At 33.8% G+C, this 19,590-nt stretch overlaps 1 protein-coding gene across 5 annotated transcripts in view; it reads right to left on the minus strand.

The window, feature by feature from the left end:
- The window catches only part of RIC1 (RIC1 homolog, RAB6A GEF complex partner 1), a 144,356-nt gene that overhangs the window by 74,511 nt on the left and 50,255 nt on the right, over positions 1-19,590 (minus strand). For all 5 annotated transcript variants that reach the window (XR_014016049.1, XM_081236804.1, XM_081236803.1 and 2 more), the window contains exon 3: positions 5,631-5,710. Coding sequence is in view for 4 of the 5 variants with exons in the window: in XM_081236804.1 (XP_081092930.1) it covers positions 5,631-5,710 (80 nt within the window). In the remaining variant the exon portion in view is untranslated. The remainder of the gene's footprint in view (positions 1-5,630; positions 5,711-19,590) is intronic.

A 19,590-nucleotide genomic window follows, 5' to 3' on the forward strand; every position in this document is an offset into this window, starting at 1 on the left:
GATCACGGTAATGGCAATAAATTTTAGAAAAGCAATAACATGCTTGGCTTGGTGGAGAGGAAATGAGTTAGGTTTAGACATGATGAGTTTGAGGCTGCCTAGAGACATCTAAATAGATTTGTTCCAGAAAGGTGGGCCAGAAGCTTAAGAAAGTGGTACTATATTACGGAAACGTCTGAACCTCATCCACATATACTGGATAATTAAAGCCAGTGAGAGCATGCAGAATACAAGAGAACACAGAACAAAATCCTAGGGAACAGTAAAGCATTATTTTAGGTACTATAGAGTAATTTAAGGTGTTGATTTAAACCTAATGACATCTTCATGAAGTGGATATTAACTCCATTCTTCAGATTTGTAAAATAAAACTCAAAAAAAGTAAGCAACATGATTAATCCTGAAAGCTAAGAAAAGCACTGAAAAACTGTAGAAAAATGGCAAGTTAATTTTATGTTAGAAAAATTCACTTAGGGGAAAACCACAAAAGATGAATTAATAAGATACTACAATAATCCAGGAGAAAAATGACAAAACCCAAACTAAAGTAGTGTTGCTGAGAATTAGAAAGGGAGAGACATGAGGGATACAAGGTAGAATATACTGGACTTGATATAGACTGGCTATTGGAGTTATTAAGTGGTAAGAATAAATAAGCTCAAATGATGGTGCCATTTACAAAAAAAGAGAATAAACTGTAGGCTTTCCCAGGATTAGGTTATTTCAAAAGCAGAATGTAATTTTTCTTTTTATACTTAATAAAAAATTTCTCCCTTCTGACTTTTTCACTGTAAGTTATTAGATAAGACCTAGGATTTATTCACAGTAATTTCTTCTTATTAACTTTCTTACCTTCTAAATCTCACCAATCCAGAATGCTCCGGCCATGGGCGTATGTTTTGTTTCCTCATCTCACTGAGAACTTTTAAAACATCATCTTCTCAGTAAAGACCCTGACCACTCTATTTCAAGTTGTTTCCCCACTTCCTATTCCCTTTCCCTGCTTTATTTTTCTGCATAGAATGTATCACCTAATTTGTAATGTATTTTACTTATTTATCACCATCTATTACAAGAATGCAGGCTGTATGAGTAGAGTTTCTTGTTGTTGTTTTTCTTTTTTCTTTTTCCTCTGCTGCATCCCAGTATCTAAAGCAGTCCTGGAGCCTGACAAAATTTAATACTTAAATGGACGGATGGATGACAACAATTTTTCAGAAGAGTTTTCTGAAAGAGGTAGTACTCTTTATCACCAGGCCTTTTATATCATTTTTCTTAAAAAAAAAAAAAAAAAGCTTTTTATTTACATTATCACAAAATCAGACAGCTTTGAGTCTGATAAGAACAATGCATAGGGCTCTTTGAATCACGCAGATCTTTTAACAATTCTGTGATTCTTTGAATTCAGGTGCCAGTCTTAGAAGTGTGGCCAACAAGGAGTGGTTTTCACTGTCCAGAATTTATAGAATAACGTTGCTAATTAATCTTATTAGTAAATGCTCATGCAATTATAATGTAAGCTAATGGATACATAAAAGATGCAAAGTTGAACAGCTAAAGGTTACACATGTACTGTTACAGAATACATACATATTGAAATCAAACTACACATGCAACGTTTTGAGAAGATCAAAGGGAATCAAAAACGTTAGGATAACTAACGTACTTTGTCAAGTTCAAAAACTGAACTTAGACCAAGATATATTGTTAGAAATAGCTTTCTAATCTATAGAAGCTTAAGGGGAAAAAAGCAGTTAAAGTTTATTCTCCAGAAAACTAACACTCAAAACTTACTAGCAAAAAGAAAAAAACAAATGTTGAGGGGAATCTTTCACATCTGTAAGTAATTCAAACCTCTTTTATTCTCTTTGATGTAACTGAGTAAATGTTTATATCCCCTTCCTTGAAGGTTTCTCCTGCAAGAAGCTTTATTTTATTGAAGTATAATTGACTTACAATGTTATGCTAGTTTCAGGTGTACAGCAAAGTGATTCAGTTGTATATATAATATATATGTGTATATATATAATATCATATGTTATTTTTCAGATTTTTTTTCTCTTATAGGTTATTACAGCATATTGAGTATAGTTCCCAAGAAGCAGGATTTTTGAAAAGGCAAGTTGTGTTGAAGTTAGAAATTGCTAACCTCAACTAATTATTCTCTTCTTGCTTCCCACCTAGCACTAATTCATAACAGAAATACTGGCCTTGGGGAGGGAGTGGGACGTTTGAATTTTGATAGTTGTTTTGGAGTGATTTTTTTCAGTGAAGAAGATATCATCTTCATCTTTAATAGTTGATAATTAAATATACTGAATTTTAGTACAGTAACTTTTCTTTTTAAAAGAACACTAACCTCAATAAGGCTGGTCTCAATAAGGTGGAAAGATAGAATAATGAGAAAAAAATCTCTGCTCTCAAAGTAGTATACATAATGATGAAATGTTTGCTGAAATTATTTTCATTATGAGATTAGTATGATTTGCAGTTTCAAGATCTACCAAACTCATATTTAAACATAAACACATGAACATATTCTAAAGCTTAACACAAATTATTTCTGATTTATCCCTGGCAGAGTTTCCTTCATTAATTGCACTGTAAGTTACAAGAAATGAAAGAAAAAGCCATCAAGACGACCTTCAATGGATAAGTCCACCCACTGGCCTGTGTAACCAATATGAAGGAATATTTTAATATAGAATGGAATTTATAAAGATGCAAAGGATGAAAGAAATGGAAAATTCATTAATCAAAGAATAAATGACCTAAATGACCTTCGAGGCATAAAGAGTCATTTAATATAAGACTGTAACCATTGCTGAAGCCTGACTCCCACCATCAACAGGAAGGATGTTAGAAACAACACTATGTGAAAACTCTGAAAGATTATGGGGGCATCCAACCTGTTCTAAGATGAAGCACTATGGGAAAAGAGGCAGTCTGAGGTTAAGATGCTGTCACATAATACAAGGAAGTTGAGATACTATAGAAAAACTCATGGGAGGAACTTATAAGATTTAGAGAAGAGAAGCAAGAGACCATAGCGTTTCTAAAACTGTGAAGAGGATGACTAACCACTGGCCTCAATTACGCTCTCTCTATTCTTCAGGACTACTATAAACCACTCCAGATCATTTATCCATTTTTGGTTCCCTAACTCCCCAAATAAAACCCAAAGTAGTAGATGGCTAAATGGACACACAGGGTTGAAGCAGTGTAGTATTGGTGGTTAATTTAAATACACAGATTTTGAAGCTACAACATTTATGTTTAGATCCTGACTGTGTCACTTACTAGTGTATGACTATGGGTGAGTTACTTAGCCGTCTCTGTGCTGCAGTTTGTATAGTTACTGTACATAACTACCTCATCAGGTTGCTACAGGGATTAAGTTAGTCTGAAAAAGTGCTTAGAACACTGTCTTGAATTGCATAAGTGTTTACAATGGCACAGATGATGATACACTCTCAAAACTAATTTTTTTTAATTTTTAAAATTTTTTATACAATTTTTAAAGGTTACTTTCCATTTACAGTTATTACAAAATATTGGCTATATTCCACATTGTATAATACATCCTTGAGCTTATCTTACACCCAATAAAGACTAAATTTTTTTAAAAAACTCTCCTCAAATCACGTTTTAAAAACCTAAACTCACATAACCCTCCAAACAACTGAAGAAGAAAATATTTTTATTCTCATTTTATAAACAGGTTCTACAGAAAAACTAAGAAACTTACTAGACTAAAAAACCAAACTAGAAAGTAGTCTAGCAAACAAATGCATAATAGGCTGATTCTAATCTGCTCTGCGAAACTGTTTCCATATTAGAGATTTTGCTTGATTTTATGTAGCAGTTACTAGAAGTTAAACTCTGAAAAAAGTATATTATCAAGTTAAAAACAAAAAATATATATAATATATATAATTTATGTAATGTATAAAATCACTTTATATATATAATCACTTAAAAGATTAGAAATAAAGTAAAAATTTGATGAGAGAAAAAAATATTAATAATAATAGCAGCTGTCCATTATTAATTTTTCCACAAGCTAGGCACTTATCTAAACATTTAATATGCATGGTCTCATTTAATCCTATAAAATAATTACTACTGTTATCTCATTCTACAGATGAGGAAACTCAGGTTTTTAGAGGTATTTTAACTTGATAGGAGACATACAGCTGAAAAGCAGCAGAACTGACATTCAGTTCCAGGTCTATCTGACACCAAAGCCTATATCCCCCCTTAATTTCTATTTATGCTACTCTAAGGCAATACACATTTTATTGAGCCCATATATTGAAACTCAAACTCTTCAACACAGTGGAAGAACATCCAAGTTTAAAAACAAAACGAAACAATAATGCTCTTTACTTAGTTCTTTAGCTTAACATATACAGTCAAACACAGCATAGCTCATGCATTGTTGGGACTACTACTTAGTTAAGCAGTATCCCCTGGAGTCTTAGAATTAAAAGGTAAGAAACTTTTAAAAACCTCTGGAAAACAAAAAGTGAGTCTCTAAATACTATTCCAAAACACTCTACATATATGTAAATCATGTTGGCAAATGGAAGAAAATTGTATTTTTCACTGTTTCAAGGGATGTTATTTCCCTCCCCTGCCCACCTATAACAGTATAAAAAATAAAGTTAAGTACAGGTGATTCTGTTTATTGCTTTTTATTTACAGGAGAGTGTCTAAATTGAGAATTAAAATGGAGACAGTTCCTCTCATGAGATTGCTTTTACCTATTTATCTTTTGAAATCTTTGTGTTTCTTAGCAATTTATATGATCCCTTCATATAAAAAATAGCCTTCGTCTTATTTACTGCAAAATTTCCCCCCCGTTTGTTATCTGCCCTTTTAATGTTGGTCTTTGTTTTTTTTCTGTTAATTTTCAGAAATTTAAACTTTCATATAATGTAATCTATTTCCCTTTAATTACTTATATAACTAATAACCTCTGTCTTCTATCATCTAGAAATGTGATAAATAATTCATTTATATTTTCATCCAGTTTTAATGGCTTGATCGTTTTTTTAAAAGGTGAAATACTTGAAAATTACATTACATGTTCTTTTATTTCAAAAGGTCTTTTAATAAAATGTTCTCTTATTTCAAAAGTAAGGCAAATAACAAAAAAGGAAAAAAAACAATGCAAAACATACAGAACAACACAGATTAAAGATCAAAAGTCCAAGTTCCCTCAAATTCTAATCAAGAGGTAACCCACTGTTTGGAGTACATATTTTTTCTATGCATATACTAAAATGTACAGGAAAAAGTACGTATAGCTTACTGACACTTCACCTCTTCCCCTCATGATCTTAGCTCATACATCCCCGATAAAGACTAAAGGATGCTAGATCTGGAGTATTTTAATAGTAATTCTGAATGTCCACAAAGGGAGACAGTACATCCATCCAAGATTTTCAGACTTACTGAATTATACAATTCTTTATTCAAGTGACAGCAGTTCAAAGACCTGGTAATCTTTAAAACAGTGATTTGGAAATGCTGGCTTAGCACTTCAGACAACCCCAAACTGTAATGTTTTGTGAATACAAAGTATGCAAATCAAATATTTAAAAAATGAAAGACAACAAACTTACTTGGGATACACTGGTTCATAAAGGTACTTGTCCCCTCTTGTAGATGTTATATGAAAAAACAAGATGTAGCCATTTGCCGTCTGAAAGATAAATTTTATTTACCATGAATTAAAGGGTAAGGCTATGACTGTAATCTTAATTTTATATATTCTTACTTTGAAAACACTTCAAGAACCCCCTTTTGAAGAGCTATAGCTTAATTATGCAAATAAAAAATCACTTTGTTTCAATATAGTCCATCTTGTTTAAAGTAACTCATGAAAGGGATTTACGGATTTCAAAATATTTCATAGGTAATTGAAATCAATAGTTCATAACATGCTATAGACATTAATATTCTAAAATAACTTTATTATTCAATAATAGATGATTATTTTGCAAAATATACAGAACGTTTTAAACTCTGGAATAATATGGCAAATAATTTTTCTGAGTTTTTAAAGCAATTATGTCACCAAATAGTAATAGTATGATGAAATTCTTGACTCAAAGTTTATACAGTGTAACTTCAGAATAATATATTTTATACATTTCAAAATCAATCAATTAGCCTGTGATTTACTACAAAATATACCAAGACAGAAGAAAAAAGAGCAAACCTCCAACTTAAAAAATTTGAACATCAGCTAATTTTTCTAAGTTAATAAAATGCTTTAAAAATATAAACTGTATTAAGTTAAATAAGTCAGAAAGAGAAAGACAAATACCATATGATATCACTTATATATGTAATCTAAAATATGACACAAACGAACTTATCTACAAAACAGAAACAGACTCACAGACATAGAGAACAGACTTGTGATTGCCGGGGGGTGGGGGGGTGGGGGGGATGGATTGGGAGTTTGGGATTAGCAGATGCAAACATGTTGTGCATAGAATGGATGAACAACAAGGTCCTACTGTACAGCACAGGGAAATATAGTCAATATCCTGTGATAAACCAGAATGGAAAAGAATATTAAAAAACATATATATATGTATAACACTTTTCTGTACAGCAGAAATTAACACACATTGTAAATCAACTATATATTTCAATTAAAATATATATATATAAATTATATTAAAACAAACAAACAGTGCCATCATATGATCATGGCACATATCTCACTTGTAAAGTTCAAACAACCATTTTACATTTATATAAATACAGAAAGTACAATATTTAGCTTTTGCTAAACAAACATTTTCAGGCATTAACAGAGTGAAGTGGCAATGATTTACCCAAACTTCTTTATATTCACACTGAATTCTTATCATTTTAGAGGCAGGAGGGCTTTTACCCAAAGTAGAACTAAAGAAACGGAAAAAATTATTCAAAGTTTCAAATTTCTTTCCAGTGCTGGTTTTCTGTTTTTCACATAAAGCAATGCTAGAGGAAATACTCAATTTCTTCAGCAAAGCCAGGTGTTTTGTTTCTAAGCTATAAACTTTAATATTTTAATGTATTCCAAAACTCTAATTCAACATATTGGGATACAAAAGAAAAAAGGTTAAAATGCTTCAGAAAAGATCATCATTCTAATTCCTCATGTGCAATTTTTTATTCTTCTAATGTGAAAACTATGGGATCAAAAAGAAAATGGATTCAAATCAAACCATACTGAAAGTTTCACAGACATCATGAGCCCTATATAGATTAGTGACTGTTTAAAATGTGTAAACTCTACTGTTACAGGGGCTAGAAAAGTAAAATAATACAGTCTAGTACTTAGATGAATAACATACAACCACTGTCTGAATATCAGTCACTCAAGGTCACAAGTTCAACATTTCTGAATATCAAATGCTAATAATATACTCAGAATTTTAACAAGCGCTTAGAAGACTACAATGCCAGGAAAAACACAGCATCACTTGGCACAAGCATTTAGAAATTTTATATAGACAGTATACTAGATCAAATTACAAATAATGGCTTGATTTACTATTTTGGTATTCTGTATCAATGATCTTTACCAAGTTTCTACAGCTTTGCATGTATATTAAATGCTATTTATTTCCAGATCTCAATGACATTCATCAGTGATAATTTCATGACCAGTCCTGCCTTTGAACAACTTAAAACGTTTTGGTAGTAAAAAAAAAATGATCATCCTTAAAAAGTAGCATCTTTGTGTATCTATACCAAAACTGTTTTTATGCAGTGTTATGATGGCCCTTCTCTTCCTATCCCCAAAATACTGCAAAAAAGTATATAACTATTGCTTAATCTGTGGGCAACAATACCAATACCTTCTTCGAGTATGCATTCATAAATACACGCACACACCCCAAAACTAACTTCTCTAAGTTAATGAAAAGACAAAATAAAGAACTTCAAAGTTCTCTTTCCTGTTATCATCCCTATCTTAACAATATTTTCTTCTTTCTCCAAGGTATATTACTGGATTATGTGCCTTTAATTACAGAGGCCCAACAATCTGTAGGCAACTTACATGACAAGTCTTTATGTCCTTTTCTTTTGTATATCCATGAATTAGGGCCGTAAGTTCATAAGGATAAAGGTATTCAGAGGATAAAAGAAAATCACTACTTAAATAGAAGATGGAAGAGACAGACTTGTCTCTACTAATGCTACTTAGAAGAAAAAGAAGTAGAAACAATAATGTAAAAGGATATTAATAATGCAACAAATTATCAGTCAGAGAGGTATGAATATTAAAGTTTGACATCATTTATTTCAATTGCAAATCTAGTAACAGAGCTTTTAAAACACCATGCAAACTACCTCACCTAATTCCACATTTTAAAAAGAGATTGAATTCTACAGGTGGTGGTGGTAGTTGATACAGTTATTATTATTATTATTATTATTATTATTATTATTATTATTATTAACTGCCTGTTTCTATTCTGCTTTGTTTGGGCATTTGGGAAGTTTTCACTTGCCACCCCAAATTAAATGTATTTTTAAATTATTTTATGATTGATGCATTACAAATAGTAAATTTCTGTAAACAGGAGTAATTTAAATCTAACCGTGTCATAAGACAAATCAACTGCTATATATAACTAATGCTTAACCTGTAGGCAGCATCCCAATACTTTCCTCTACCAACCCAAATACCTTTTTGTACATGAATTCACCAGATACTTTAGAATTCCAAGTCATAGTGCATTTCTTCCTCAGAATATACCATTTTTACCATAAAGAATAGGACATATTTATGCATCTGGCTCCAACGACTTGAATAATGGCATCACAGAGATTTCTATAATAACTTAAGAGATAAGGATTTTGATGATTTAGAGATGTATCTTCTATCCCAACATACTGTCATATCAAGTTTCAAATAAGGCTGATAACAGACTAGCATTTTTTAATTCTTTACACTGGTTTATAAATGATGTTCTGTTTTTAGCTTTATTTTTCTGTTATACATGTTCAAGTATATAAAATTACTCACCCCAAAGCATACCACTAAGATAATGATCTAACACTTTTGTATACTCTTTCAGACTTTGTACATTCATACCTATGAATATATTTAAATGAAAAATAACAAAAATGGTTATAAATAACACAATCTCTCAAAGATAGGTGAAGAACATCTTCTGATACAAATATTCATCAAAAATTATTATATTATTACTAGTTCTATCACATTGTTTTATATCAGAATACTTAAAAAAAAAAAAAAATACGTCTGCTTCCAACGAAGATGGATTAAGCTGAAGTCAATTTGTGCTCCCATCTGAAACAACCGAAAACCAAACAAAATATATGAAACAATGGTTTTCAAAACACTGACAAGCAATGAAGGCTAGTGATCCCTGACAGATGAAAAACAACTGAGGTGAGTTCTATGATTGTTCCAGCTTACTCTCTTGAGTGTTTCCAGGTCACAGCACTGAGAAGGGGAATGGAGACGGAGCCTGGCAGACTCCCTGAGTTGAGAAGATGATGTTGAGAGTCCAGGAAGAACAAGGCACTAACAAAATTTATATGATAGAGTACCAGAGACAACAGAGCTGCATGGAGAAAGAATCAAAGAGCACCAATAAGCACATGCATGTGAGGATACTACAAAGGCAGAAGAGAAACCAAAAGGATTAGTAAAGGTGCATGGTGCTCCAACAGTCCTGAAAACAGTCCCTGTCCCACCAGCAAGACTGAGGAAACTCATAATGCACAGGGAATTGATTAGAATGCTCAGGAAGGTAGTCCTCAGGTATGGCTGTGTTAAATTGACTTTTTAAACAAGAATAATAGCAATGTATGTTGGGGTCTTACCATATATAAAAATAAAACATGTATAATATATGTTCCTTCACCCCAACAGAATTAAACTAGAAATTGATGACAGAAGATTTCTGGAGAACTCTCAAATATTTTGAAACTAAATAATATGCTTGTAAATAATTCATGAATAAAAGAAGAAATCAAGACAGAAATTTAGAAAAATACAGGATACTAAAATTTGTGGGGTGTTATTACAGCAGTACTTAAGGGAAATTTTATAGCTTCAAATATCTGTATTAGAAAAAAAGAAAAATGCCAAATCAGTGACCTTGGGTTCTACTTTAAACAAGAAACAGATGAGCAAATGAAACCCAAAGTAAACAAATTAAAAAAAAATAGAGGAAATAATACAGATCAGCATAGAAATCAGTGAAGTAGAAAACAAAAATAAAATCAATGAAATTAAAATCTGGGTTTTTTTTTTTTTTTTTTTTTTTTGCTGTACGCGGGCCTCTCACTGCTGTGGCCTCTCCCGTTGCGGAGCACAGGCTCCGGACACACAGGCTCCGCGGCCATGGCTCGCGGGCCCAGCCGCTCCGCGGCATGTGGGATCTTCCGGGATAGGGGCACGAACCCGTGTCCCCTGCATCGGCAGGCGGACTCTCAACCACTGCGCCACCAGGGAAGCCCTGGGTTTTTTTTTAAGATTATTAAAATCGATATACTTCTAGTCATACTGTCCAGGAAAAAAAGAAAGAGAATAACCACTATCAGAAATGAAAGAGGTGACATCACTACATATTCTACAGATATTAAAAGAATAACAAGGGAGTACTATGAATAACTTTATGACAGTAAATTTCCAGCTTGGATGAAATGGACGGGTTACTTGAAAGACACAAACTATCAAAACTTACTGAAAAGAAAGAGGTACCCTACATAGGCTTATATCTACTAAAGAAATTGAAATTTCAATTAAAATCCTTTCTACAAAGCAAAACAAAACTGTAGGCCCAGATGCTATCACTGGTGAATTCTATCAAATACTTAGAAAAGAGATATCAATTCAACACAAACTCTTCTAGAAAACCAACAAAGAGGGAACACTTTTGATAACATTTTATGAGGCCAGCATTACCCTCATACTAAAAGAAGACAAAGACATTATGAGGAAAAGAAACTACAAGCCAATATCCCTTATTAACACAGATGTAAAATTTATAAACAGCAAATTAAATCTAACAATGTATTAATACATCATAAATAAATGGGGTTTATCCAGGAATGCTGGGTTGGTTCAACATTCAAGAATCTATAAATGTAATTTACCATATTAACAAACTAAAAAAGAAAAATAGTATGATAGTCTCAATAAATGCAGGAAAGACATTAGACAAAATCCAACATAACATTCCTAATTAAAATTTTTCAGCAAATTAATGAGAGGGTGAACTTCCACAACTTGATAAAGGGGATTTACAAAATATCTATAACATGATTCTTCTTCTTTTTTTAATATTTATTTATTTATTTATCTTTGACTGCACTGGGTCTCTGTTGCTGTGCACGGGCTTTCTCTAGTTGTGGCGAGTGGGGGTTACTCTTCGTTGCGGTGTGCAGGCTTCTCATTGTGGTGGCTTCTCTTGTTGAGGAGCACGGGCTCTAGGCACGCGGGCTTCAGTAGTTGTGGCACGCGGGCTTCAGTAGTTGTGGCACATGGGCTCAGTCGCTGTAGCTTGTGGGCTCCAGAGCGCAGGCTCAGTAGCTGTGGCGCACGGGCTTAGTTGCTCTGCACCATGTGGGATCTTCCTGGGCCAGGGCTCGAACCCGTGCTCCCTGCATTGGCAGGTGGATTCTTAACCACTGCGCCACCAGGAAAGCCCCTATAACATGATTCTTAATAGTAAAAGACTAAATGCTTTCCTCCTATTCAAAATTGTACTGGATAGTCTAACCAATAAAATCAGGCAAGAAAAAGAAATAAAAGGATCCAGATTGGAAAGGAAAAAAGTAAAACTTTTTTGACATCACTATCTATAGTGAAAATCTGGTGGAATCTACAAAAACAGTACTAGAATAACTGAGTTTAGCATGGTTGCAAGATACAAGATCAACAGAAAAATCAACTGCATTTCTATATACTATCAGTGAACAATCAGAAAATTTAAATATTGTTTTCAAAAACATCAAAAAATATAAAATACTTTGGGATAAACCTGGCAAAAGACGTGAAATACTTGCACGCTGATAACAAAACATTGACAAAGTTAAAAATATCTAAATAAAGGAAGAGATATATGTTGTTCATAGGTCAGAAGATTCAATACTGCTAAGATGACAACTCCCCCCAAATGGATCCACATACCCAATGCAATGCCAGTCAAAATCTCAGCAGGTATTTTCATAGAAACCGACAAGCTGATGCTAAAATTCATACAGAAACAAAAAGTCCTAAAACACTGAAAACAACTTTGAAAACAAAGAACAAAGTTGAAAAAGTAACACACTGTGATTTCAAAAATTATTACAAAGCTAGAGTAATCAAAATACTGTATTAACACTGACAAATATATCATGGAACTGAATAGAGAACAGACAACACCCCACATACGTGTGGACAACAGATTTATGACACAGATGCAAAAGAAATGCAGTATAGAAAGGATAACCTTTTCAACAAATGGTGCTGGAACAACTGAATATCAATATGCAAACAACTTAGATCCATATCCTGCACCATATATAAAAATTAACTCAACATGTATCAGAGACCTAAATGTAAAACCTAAATCATAAGACTTCTAGAAGAAAGCATAGGAAGAAGATAAGAGCCATTAAAAAATAAACGAATGAACCAGACACCATCAAAATTAAGTACTTCACGCATTCAAAAAATAGTGTTAAGAGAATGAAAAGACAAGTAACATACTAGGAGAAATTCTTCGTAAAGCATATATGTAATAAAGGACTTGAATCCAAAATACACTAAGAACTCTAGAAACTCAATAAGAAAGCAAAGAACCCAATAAATAAAATGGGTGAATGATCTGAAAAGACACTTTACCACAGAAAGCACACATGGCAAATAAACAAATGAAAAGATGTTCAACATCATTAGTTATTAGAGAAATGTAAATTAAAACTATAATGGGATACCACCACACAGTCATTAGAATAGCTAAAATTAAAAAGGCACACCTTAAGTTGGCAGAGAGGAATGAGAACTCTTGTACCCTGCTGGTAGGAATGTAAAATGGTACAACTACTTCGTAAAAAGTTTAGCGTGTCCTTAAAAAGTTAAACACAAGGGACCTACCTTACGATCTAGCTGTTCCATTCATGGCTATTTACCCAAGAGAAAAGGAAATATATGTCCATATAAAGATTTGTACATGAATGTTCATAGCACTTTTATTTAAAATAGCCCAAAACTATGAACAACTCAAATGCCCATCAACAGATAAATGGATAAACCAACTGTGTTATATTCAATAAGATACTCAGCATTAACTACTGATCCATGATAACATGCATGAATTTCAAAATAATTATGCTGAGCAAGAGAAATCAGAAAAATATCATAGCACATATTGTATGATTCCATTTATTTAAAACTCTAGTAATCTGTAGTGGTAGAAAGCAAATCAATAATTGGTTTTAGAGGGAGGTGAATCATAGCAGGATGGAGGAATTACAAAAGGGTACAAGGAAACCTGTGATGGATCTGTTCACTATCTTGACTGTAGTTATGGTTTCAAAATGTATCTAATTGTACATTTCAAACATGTGCAGTTTATTGTATATCAACTGTACTTCAATAAAGCTATTTAGAAAAGAGGAATGGAAGTGATGGTTCGACTCAGAAACTTCTGCTTCTTGAAAAGCTTCTACCATCACAAGAAAGACCTTATCTAGCCTACTGGAAAATAAGAGGTCACAAAGAAAACCAAAGCAGACAGCTACAGTCAACTACCAGATATGTAACTAAGGGGCCATCCAGCATCAGTGGAGCTGTCAAATGACTGTAGCCACATCAGTACTAGAGGTGAGATCAGGAGAACCATTTGACCAAACCCAGAGCAAATCACAGAATGAGAGTAAACAAATGGCTGTTTTGAGCCACCATTTTGAAGATAATGGTTCAATAGATGTTAAGTGTGAAAAATAACAACCCTAACAAAAATAGTATAATTTAAGGAAGTATAATTAGTGTAATTTAAGGAAGTATAAACAGTATAATTTAAAGACACCAAGTTATGGAGACGAGCAAAATTCAAAGAGATCCAGGAGAATAGCAGAGTAATCACTTCCAAAACAGTGTCTGGTCACACCAAGATGGGAAAAAAAGAAAAAAAAAAGAAAAGAGAGATGAATGGGTACTACTTAGAACACTGTACTCCTCTACAATTTGCTGTATTCCACTCTCTTATACTTTGCTTTCAGCTGTTATTTGGTGACTCAATACATTAACATGCTGGGAAGGGGAAAAGAAATCACAATGAAACAACAGGAATTCTAAATTAAACTGATGTCTTTCCCTTATTCATAAATAAGTTATATTCTAATTCATGTCACAGTAACTCATGTTGTGGCAGAACAATCTACATTTCCATTTAGCTGGGTGTGAAAGAGAATATTAAGAGTAGCAATGAGAAACAGTTGGAATGGCAGGTTGAGGCCAGATCACAAGATGCCCTGAATACTAGGCTAAGAAGCTTGGAACACATTTTGAATGCAATGGGAAGCCACCAAAAGGTTTAAAGTAAGAATAATATAAGTGGGACTTCCTTGGTTGTCCAGTGGCTAAGACTCCATGTTCCCAGTGCAGGGGGCCCAGGTTCGATCCCTGGTCAGGGAACTAGATTCCACATGCCGCAACTAAGAATTCGCATGCCTCAACTAAAGACCCCGCATGCTGCAACTAAAGATCCCACATGCTGCAAAGAAGATGTGGCGTGCTGCAACTAAGACCCGGCACAGCCAAATAAATAAATAAATATTAAAAAAATAAGAGGTGTGATTCAGAAATAGCTATGCGTAATTTAGATGCATTTCAAGTAGACAAAAAACGTAACTGAAAGTTTTGAGTTCTAGGCAATCTACAAAAGATACTAAAGGCCTGTGCTAAGGCAATGACAATGAGAATAAAGAGAAGAGGATGGCAGTAAACTAGAGACAGGACTTAGCAAAATACTGGTGATTGGATGGGAACACAGAATCAAGGGACTCCAGGTTTTTTCCTATTATAAGCAAAGCCTCAATAAAAATACTTACGCAAATGCCTAAATATGCTGGTGCTACTATTTGCCAGATAGAGTCCTAGAAATAAGACAGTACGTCAAATTCATTTTAATGTTCCTTGCGCATGGATATACATCAATTGTCTAAAACTGAGGAAAACTGTAAGGATATTTATGGTCTGGTAACATGTCTACAAAAATGACATTCTACTTCTGATGCTCAGAGAATACACGTTCCCAAAAGCTATGGGCCAATTCTTAAAATGGTAAAGGATTTTCTTTCTCACACCCCATTAAAAAACAGTGTCAGTGAGATTTCTTTCTAAGGTACAAGTTGATAAGGAGGTGACTGGTTCTGTTGATGACATAGTAATAGAATTTTTAATAAAACTGACATGTCAGAGCATACAATGACTATACTTGGGGATCAGGGGGAAGGCCATAAGAAAATTAAATGGGGATGACTGCCTTGGCTTTGACTTAATGTGCAGAAAGAGAGTGATGCTGTATTGCTCTACAGGTCATACAACTGTATATCCTTCTCACACAGTCTATCAATGATTTTTTTTGGAGAAGCAAATTTCAAAGTGTCTCCTAGATTCAGCTTTATTCCATAATAGCTGGTAAGATTAAACAACCATGCTAACAGAGAAAGGCAGCAAGGCAAAATTATTAAGACTTTCAAATTCTAGAACCAGCCTTCATGGGTTAGAATTCCATTATCAGTGATGTAATCTTAGGTACACAGTATTTATGTAATCTGGGGCAGGTGCTTTAACCTGTCTACCATAGTTAGCTCTACTATATGGTGGAAGCAATAAAATTACCTACCTTTAGAGGAGTGTTATGAAGAATAAATTAATTTTAATACACTTAAAGCACTTACAATAGTGCCTAGCACATAGCAGACACCAAGAAAGTTAACTACCATAATAGTAACTCTGAATCTTTAAGTAAGTAGCTAATTCATAATCAATATATTTCACATAAGAGGCTAAGAAAATGTTAAGCTGTGTTTTGCCACTCCTTTGAGGCTCTGGGCCAATACCTGGAATTTCACAGTTCCCTAAGTAAGCTTAAAAAGCAGAGCCCTCAAAGAGCTGAATGTGACTGCTTCCAGAAGTGGACATTGACAGGGCCGTACGCTTAACCCTACTGAGTTCAGCAGGCTGAGAGCAGACACTGTACTGTTGAAATGAATTGCTCCCAGACCTCATGGTCTGGAGGATCCTTCAGCTAAAGACTCTTCCACTCAAAGTGTCTGAGCAGAGGAGACACCCTAAGCCTCAAAAGAAGACAAGAGTTTGTGACCTTATCTGCCTCTGCAAACTGTCATTTTAGCAAACACCTGCTGGTGTGCATTGCCAGAGAGACTCACACAAAAGACTAACCTCTGTGGGTAGCTAATGGAACAAAACCAAGAAAAATACCACCTCTGTGGAATTTCAGTAACTTTATGATAAAAGACCAAAATAAACAGCTAAATATATGGATCCTACCAATAAGCCACACTGATGAGACAGAAAAAAGCAAGTAAATTAAGGAAAAAATATTAAGCACTTTCAGAAGATACTATCAGGAGATAAACAAGACTCTTCAGAGCTAAATATTTCCTAATAGAAAAATGCAACAGATGGACTGATGAAGAATAATCCTTTATGGCAGCTGAACCTTTTATTCCAGATGCTCAAATGGAAACAATCTCAAGATACAGAAAACACACAGATATAAATCATTATTTTTTATAATTTTAATTTTTTTATTGAAGTATAGTTGATTTACAATATTGTGTTACCTTCAGGTGTACAGCAAACATATTCAGTTATATTTATTTTTTTCAGAATCTTTTCCATTATAGGTTATTACAAGATATTGAATATAGTTCCCTGTGCTATACAATAAATCCTTGTTGTTTACCTATTCTATCTATAGTAGTGTGTACATTAATCCCATACTCCTGATTTATCCCCCCCATCCCTTTGGTAAACATGTTTGTTTTCTATGTCTGTGACTCTGTTTCTGTTTTGTAAATAAGTTCATTTGCATTTTTAGATTCCACATATAAGCAATATCATATATTTGTCTTTATCTGTCTGACTTACTTCACTTAGTATGATAATCTCTAGGTCTAGCCATGTTGCTGCAAATGGCAGTATTTCATTCTTTTTTATGGCTTAGTAATATTCCAGTGTGTGTGTGTGTGTGTGTGTGTGTGTGTGTGTATCTACCTATCTATGATATATAGATATACACACACATACACACAACATCTTTATCCATTCATCTGTCAATGGACACTTAAGTTGCTTCCATGTCTTGACTATCGTAAACAGGGCTGCTCTGAACACTGTGGTGTATATATCTTTTCAAATTAGACTTTTCCTTTTTTTCCCAAACATATGCCCAGGGGTGGGCTTGCTGGATCATATGGTAACTCAATTTTTAGTTTTTTAAGGAACCTCCATACTATTTTCCACAGTGGCTGCACCAGTTTACATTCCCACCAGCAGTATAAGAGGGTTCCCTTATCTCCACACCCTCTCTAGCATTTATTATTTGTAGACTTTCTGATGATGACTGGTGTGAGGTGATACCTCAGTGCAATTGTGATTTGCATTTCTCTAATAATTAGTGATGTGGAGCATCTTTTCATGTGCCTATTGGCCATTTGTATGTTTTCTTTGGAGAAATGTCTACTTAGGTCTTCTACCCATTTTCTGATTGGAATGATTTTTTGGTATTGAGTTGTATGAGCTGTTTGTATATTTTAGAAATTAAGCCCTTGTTGGTCACATCATTTGCAAATATTTTTCTCCCAGTCTGTAGATTGTTTCGTCATTTTGTTTATGGCTTACTTTCTTGTGCAAAAGCTTAAGTCTGAATAGGTCCCATTTGTTTATTTTTGCTTTTATTTCTTTTGCCTTGGCAAATGGATCTAAGAAAATATTGCTATCATTTATGTCAGAGAATGTTTTGCCTATGTTCTCCTCTAGGAGGTCTATAGTTTCAAGTCTTACATCTAAGTCTCTAAACCATTTTGAGTTTATTTTTGTATATGGTTTGAGGGAGTGTTCTAACATCACTAATTTACATGTAGCTGTCCAGCTTTCCCAACACCACTTGTTGAAGAGACTGTCTTTTCTCCATTGTATATTTTTGCCCTCTTTGTCACAGATTAATTGACCATAGATTCATGGGTTTATTTCTGGACTCTCGATTCTGTTCCATTGATCCATGTCTATTTTTGTGCCAATACCATGCTGTTCTGATTACTGTAGCTTTGTAGTATAGTCTCAAGTCTGGAAAGGTTATGCCTCAAGTTTTGTTCTTTTTCTTCACAATGGCTTTGGCAATTCTGAGCCTTTTGTGGTTCCATATAAATTTTATTGATCTTTTCTATTGTTTTTCTTAATCTCTGTTTTATTTATTTTCTCTCTGATCTTTATTTCTTCCCTTCTGCTGAATCTAGATTTGTTCTTCTTTTTCTAATTCCTTTAGGTAGTAGGGTATGTTGTTTATTTGAGATTTTTCTGAGGAAGGCCTGTATCACTATGAAATTCCCTCTTAGAACTGCTTTTGCTGCATCCCATGGATTTTGTATGGTTGTGTTTCATCACTTGTCTCAGGATTTTAAAAAATTTCCTCTTCGATTTCACCACTGACCCATTCGGTTTTTTTTAGTAACATGTTGTTTAGTCTCCATGTAATCATTTTTTCCTCATTTCTCTTTCTGTGGTTGATTTCTAGTTTCAAGCAGTTGTGGTCAGCAAAGATGCTTGAAATAATTTCTATTCTCTTAAATTTACTGAGGCTTGTTTTGTGTCCCAGCATATGGTCTATCCCAGAGAATGTTCCATGTGCGCTTGAAAAGAATGTTTATCCTGTTTGTTTGGTTTTTTAAGATGTAATGTCCCGTAGATATCAATTAAGTCTAACTGTTCTATTGTGTCATTTAGGATCTCGGTTGCCTTACTGATTTTCTGTCAGCAAGATCTGGCCATTGACGTCAGTGGGGTGTTAAAGTCTCCTACTATTATTTTATTCCCAGGAATTTCTCCTTTTATGTCTGTTAGTGTTTGTTTTATGTATTCCGGTGCTCCTATATGGGTGCATACATGTTAACATATGATATCCTCTTCTTATATTAATCCTTTTATCATTGTACAGTGTCCTTTTCTGTCTTTCTTTATGGCCTTTGCTTTGAAGTCTATTTTGTCTGATATGAGTATTGCTACCCCCACTTTCCTGTCATGTCCATTTGCATGAAGTATCTTTTTCCATCCCCTCATTGTCAGTCTATGTGTTTCTTTTACCCTAAAGGGGGTCTCTTGTAGGCAGCATGCTATAGGTTCTTGTTTTGTTATCCAATCTGCCACTCTCTGTCTTTTGATCAGAGCATTTAGTCCACTGACATTTAAAGTAATTACTGATAAGTAGATATGTCTTTATTGCCATTTTAAACCTTGTTTTCCAGTTGATTTTGTATTTTTTTTGTTCCTTTCTTCTTTTTGTTTTTCCTTTTATGGTTTGA

The sequence above is a fragment of the Mesoplodon bidens genome (genome assembly GCF_964165515.1).
Source record: "Mesoplodon bidens genome assembly, chromosome: 6".
Taxonomy (NCBI): Eukaryota; Metazoa; Chordata; class Mammalia; order Artiodactyla; family Ziphiidae; genus Mesoplodon; species Mesoplodon bidens.